At 37.1% G+C, this 5,759-nt stretch overlaps 1 protein-coding gene across 1 annotated transcript; it reads right to left on the reverse strand.

Annotated features, from left to right (window-relative positions):
- Window positions 1–922: 922 nt before the first annotated feature.
- LOC113012297 (B2 bradykinin receptor-like) lies at window positions 923–2,870 on the reverse strand. Its single transcript, XM_080293930.1, has 2 exons — window positions 2,777–2,870; window positions 923–2,026 (listed from the first exon to the last, which is right to left on the reverse strand). Exon 2 carries the CDS (start codon window positions 1,992–1,994, stop codon window positions 1,071–1,073), a length of 924 nt encoding a protein of 307 aa, XP_080150056.1. The 5' UTR covers window positions 1,995–2,026; window positions 2,777–2,870; the 3' UTR covers window positions 923–1,070.
- Between the last annotated feature and the right edge of the window lie 2,889 nt (window positions 2,871–5,759).

Genomic DNA, 5,759 nt, shown 5'->3' on the forward strand with positions numbered 1-5,759 from the left:
AATACACAGACTTTGATTTGGGTTTCCATTATAGCGACCCTTAAAGGGAGCAGCCAAAAAACAACAGTGAAGAAGAAAATGTAAAAACATGAGCTAATTAAGAAGGAGACTTTTAACGACATGTCTATTCCAAACTACAGATCCTGATTCATTTTGACTGCAGGAAAGACCTGGAAAAACTTTCAGGTGTTCACCTTTAACAGGTGTTTTTTAAGATATTTGTGTTGAAACATGACAAAAATGCCTGGAGGTCTGCCAGTGCACCATTTTAAAAATATAGTCAATATCTTGAAATGAATTTGATATGCTACTTCAAAGCACATTGTGCGCTGTCTGTCCTGCGTGCTGCATAACAACATTCAATATTTAGTATTTACTGCTGTTTACACTTAGCTAGATTAATGCGATGGTGTTGTGTTTAGTATGTTGCTTTGGTTTTTTTGCTTGTTTTCTATTCTTTCTCTCTCAACAGGTGATCCAGGAGATTTTTATCTCCTGGATCATACATAAATGTATGATGTGATTTATTAAACCGTCACAATTTTTCTTACACAGCGTAATTATGTAGTGATTTGTTTGAATAAATAAGTCACACGGTGAGTAGAAATTAATTTTTTTATTCATTGACAACAAGTATTAATACAGTAGCTGCAGAATTACCAAACACTATTTGCATGTACAAGAATTTAGAAAAAGAAATTTTAAGAAGACAGTTGCCCAGAGGGTAGCTGTCAGCTTTATGCAGGTTACACATAGATTTACACACTCTGCTCCCAGGTAAGTCACCTAGTATGATAGCCACAACCCTAATAATCCTATTTGGATGATATGAGTCAGTGGCAGAAACACAATCATATAATAATGAAAAACAAATCAAAAACCCAAACAGACAACTTAGTTTAAAACCCTTCTAGCAAAATAAGTTTTTTAAGTTATGGAAGCTGCTATAGCGTCTTCTCTCTAAGATCACACATTATGCTGCCAATGTAAGAATATATATATGAACACAAAGGCTCCTAATGCTTGGATGAATAATTGGCAGTTTAATTATTCTACCTTTAAGGCTTTTTTCACTGCTTGAAGAATTCCTTTGTCCTGTTCTGGAAGCTTTTTCCAATGATGATGTTGAGAATGGGGTTAAGGACACTGTCAAAGAAGCCTAAGTACACACAGACCAAATTGATGATTTCCAGCATGATGTGACATTTCTGAATGTCAGTGTTTTCGACCACAAATATTCTCACGCAGAATATCACCCTGCAGATCAGGTATGACAGTACAACTGCCAGGATGAGAGTCGTGGTCTTCTGCTCTGTTCTCTCAGGTTTTAAAAACCCCATTCGCTTTTTTCTCAGAATTGTAATAATTCTGACAGAACAGAACAAAATAATGATAACAGGGATGATAAAGTTGAATATTATGTCTCTCACCTCATACAGCAGATATTGATTTTGTGAAGTGGAGTCGACTATACATTCAGTAATATTTGACTGTGGGTTCAATTTTACCTTACTGTAGATGAATATGGGGAAAGCAAAGACCAAACCAAAACTCCACACAAACAGACATCCCAGTTTGGCATAAAATGGCCTGCTCAACAACTCGTGGAAAAGTGGGTGCACCAGTGCCACATAACAATCTAAGATAGCCAGAACAAGAAAGTAGATATTGCAAAATAAATGCATTCTCACACCAGCTTGTACCAGCATGCACAGGCTTTCACTGAAAGGCCAGTCAATGCTTAATCTTACATCATCAGTCCAGAAGGGCAAACAGCACATCAGAACAAGATGAGTTCCAGTCAAGTTGCTCAAGTAGATCTCAGTCACAGTGCAGGCCTTCTTGTGGAGGCAGAAAACCATCAGCACAAACGCATTAAAGATGATTGCAAGCAGGCTGATGACATAAACTGGAGTCATACAGAAGATTAACGTGTTGTTGTTAAAAATGGTGGGACAATGCTCTTCACTTGCGTTGCTTTGGTTTCCAGTCATCTTCAGTGTCAGGAATTAAGTTGGCAGGGATGCTGGAGTGAAATAAAGGATACCAAAATAGAAAACATAAATATCTTGTTACCTGGCATTGTTTTAACATAATTTGTTATGATGACAGAAAACATAGATACACCTAATTCTGAATAAGACTGATATGTAACTACCCGGCTTCAGACCCCGAGCGACTTGAATTGGATAAGCAGAAGAAAATGGATTGATATATAGTATTTGATTCAGTTTTAAAGACCATCATCATATTAGAAAACATGCAATTTTACATCATATTTAGAGCTGAGCGTGCTTTCCAGCATCATAGAGTCATCACCACAGCACCAGCTACGTAAAACAAGTTCACAAGTTTAGTATTTCCATCCTCACATTTACAGACAGTTTAAAACAATTTAAATGTGAATTTATTATATGTTTTGGGGGGCAGTCTTTATTAAATACATTTTCATTTGTGTTAAATACATTACTATAAACGTTGTTACTGCATGAGGCTGAATTTGATCAAAACACAAAACATGCTGAGACAAACATGCTGAGACAAAATCAGTTAATCTGCCGTCTACTTGTCGACACGTTACAGTACACCTAAGAACATCACTGCTTCCAAAACCTGTGCAGCTGTTAAACTGAAGAAATTTCCTTTTTTATACAGATAGTGCCAAAAAGTCAAAAACACTGTTCCTGATGGACAGTGATTTAGACCTTGCAAATATTCCAACTAAAGGTAAAGACATAAGAAAGTAAATTCCAAGCCAAATTAAGCGTTTACATACCTTGCAGGCAAATTAGTCTGTGCTCCTGATGGAAAAAGAGCAAACAGCCAGCTACACTCTCTCAGTACCTTCTGCTACAGTCTTCTTTCTGAAATGCTTAATTTAAAGAAGAAACTAAACTGATAGTCAAGTGATTTCAGATAAGAGAGACATCACACCCAGTCTATGACCACTTCCTTGACTCTTTAATGAAGTCCTTAGTTACTTCTAAACATTTTTTTCTCTGGGTTGATTTTATTAACAAAAATGACCCTATTATGGACAGAGAAAATTTTCCATTTATTAACTTAATGGCAACATGTTAGACGCTGTGGTTATCGATTAAAATACCAATACAAGACTTACTCTGCTGTAAGAACACCATAATACTGATGATCCAACAAAGAAAGTCAGAGACAACATGTACACAAAATGTGATGAACGGAGGTGAAACAGGTGGGGAACAGAACAGAGCTGAGGTAAGTCAGGAAATAGGAAAGGGCAGAGAAAGTAAGTAAAACTAAACGACATGGGCAGAAACAGAAACTTTAAAAGTAAAGACAGGAACTGATGAAAGGGAGCAGACAAACCAGAATACATACAAACCAAAATGGTGACAGACAGAGACAACTAGATACGAGAAAAGGGAAGAAGCTAAATGCAGCTTCAAAGTCACCAGTAACAAGAGCTAAGAAGGTCTCAATTAACAAGCATATATAATAAATTATACAGAATACACACAATTAGAAGATAATATTCAGCCTTCAAATTTTATTTGAATGGTGCCAAATCACAAAAACAGTCACCTCAAGGTGTGTTTATATTATAAGGTAAAAGACGCTAAGATAAGTACAAAATAAGCCTTGCAAATTACAATAAATGTATAGAAGAATCACAGGGATATAATACCACACCTAACAAAACTATAAACAAAACTACCTTTCAAAAACGAAGAGCAGAGATTTAAATTAATCTCCAAAATATTCATGAAAAACCTCAAAACAGAAGATGACACTTTATGCATAAAAAGCAGATATTGATTCAATATTAAATGCCTGCCCCCGTGTTAATGTAATTAAATAATCCTAGACATAATTGTTGCAAAGGACTTGAGTTGAATAAATACTCGATACAATAAGTTGAAGAAAACAAAATTTAGATTCTTTGATAAGAAGTAATAAAACTGTCGCTGACACTATTTGTTTCCAATAATTAAACAAAGTAGAACTCACTTTTTTCTCTTTTGTTTTTTCCTTTTGAATACTTTTTATTTTATTTGCTTCTCTGTCCTTTGTCTAGAGCATGGATGCAAGCTGCAATTATTGCAGTCATACATGTTGTAAACTTCTGTAATACAACAGGGCCACCCTAACTGTGAATCTGGATTATATGTGCAAATGACAGGAACATATTCATCTTGCACAGAGGACAAAAAATGTGTTTCTCTATTGGAAAACACTGATTGACTGTTCCACAAATAACACAATTTAAAACAGCAGCTGGTTGGGGCTTCTGTGCTTACAGCCAGAGCTGTGTGCCTGAGAAGATCCTATCAAGGATATCCATCATCCATCATGGTGGTCATCCTGTGTCTTTCTGTGTCTGCTTTGTGTCTGCTTTGTGGGCAGAGCATTGGTTCCTCACCTGTTCTGCTCACCTGCTGATGACAATCAACGAGGCAATACTTAAGGGCAGGGCATCTACTCATCTACTCTGTGCCAGTCTGTCAGCTATCTCATGGTGGTAACCAGGCTGTATCTTTACGTCTGTGCTCTGTACTTATCTTGATTTCCTTGTGTCTTCAGTTTCTCTGCCACTTCACTGCTTAACACACTCCTAGCTCAAGTCTCTGGATGCTGGTCACTTTGGCAAAATTCACTGAATTGCCTCTCACCTTCTTCCCGTCACTCTTGGATTCTTGGAAACAAGGCTGAATGGGAAAATGGGATTTAGAAGGGTTCTAAAGAAGGCTTAGTATGCAGAATCTCAGTATTTATTCTGTCGAGTAGATCTAGTATCCTGCTCATGGGAGAATGGGCACCCAGCAGATCAGGAATGCCAGAATGAACAACTCACAGGATGAAAGTGGTGGCCTCCTACTCCATTCTCTGAGTGTCTCACCCCTCTTTTTCCCAGTGCGTGAATAATTATGACAGTACAGAAGGAGATCATGGAAACAGAAATGATGAAGCTGAAGATAATGGTCCTTTTTGTTTTTATCGATATAAAAATTTGGAAATGTACCGATACGTGATCAGAATTATAATATTTCTGACTATCTGAGGCAAAAAAAATTCAGATTCAAATCAAATCGAATCGTGGATCAAATTGATTCGGGAGCTTGTGAATCAGAATCGAATCGATTGTAGAAATCGGTGGCGATACCCAGCCATAGCCCCAAATGCAGACTACAGGAGACTTGAAGAAATAAAAAAGTGAGCTTCATTGCAGCTGATTCAATGCTAAAAGAAAAAATCCAAACAAAGGCTTAGAAAGTCCAAATAGCACCAGGAGGAGAAAACACACTAGGAACTAGACAGATGGACACCAGAGGCTTTAAACACACACATAAAGTAATCATGAAGAGTCTGCACAGCTGGAGATAACAAGGCATAGCAGAATCTAGACACAAACGGGAAGGTAAAAAAATATAGACCACAAGAGGCCAAAGACCCAAATTAAAAAGACGAAGCAACAAAACAGGGCAAAGCCTAACATTAAGACGGGGACTTGACAGTAAAACACCAGAGGAACTAAAATAACGCCAGAAGGGGGGATATTTCTGACAGAACCCAGAAATGCAATAATAATCACAGGCACACTAACAAAGCTCAGCCTAAAATAATAATTAAACTAAAGCTCAAGAACAGCAATGAAAAGCAAACTAAAATGCTCAATTATAAGAAGAAGACGCAAGATAAGCCAAGAAAAACTGCAAAACATGACAGCTGCTTAATTCTCTGAGTGTTTAAACCCACTGCTAGACTGTTTCTCAGAGCTTTTC

The sequence above is a fragment of the Astatotilapia calliptera genome, chromosome 19, assembly GCF_964374335.1.
Source record: "Astatotilapia calliptera chromosome 19, fAstCal68.1, whole genome shotgun sequence".
NCBI classification, from domain to species: Eukaryota; Metazoa; Chordata; class Actinopteri; order Cichliformes; family Cichlidae; genus Astatotilapia; species Astatotilapia calliptera.

Excerpts from the sequence above, each read along its gene's own strand:
- LOC113012297 (XM_080293930.1), bottom strand. The coding sequence starts at position 1,994 with ATGACTGGAAACCAAAGCAACGCAAGTGAAGAGCATTGTCCCACCATT.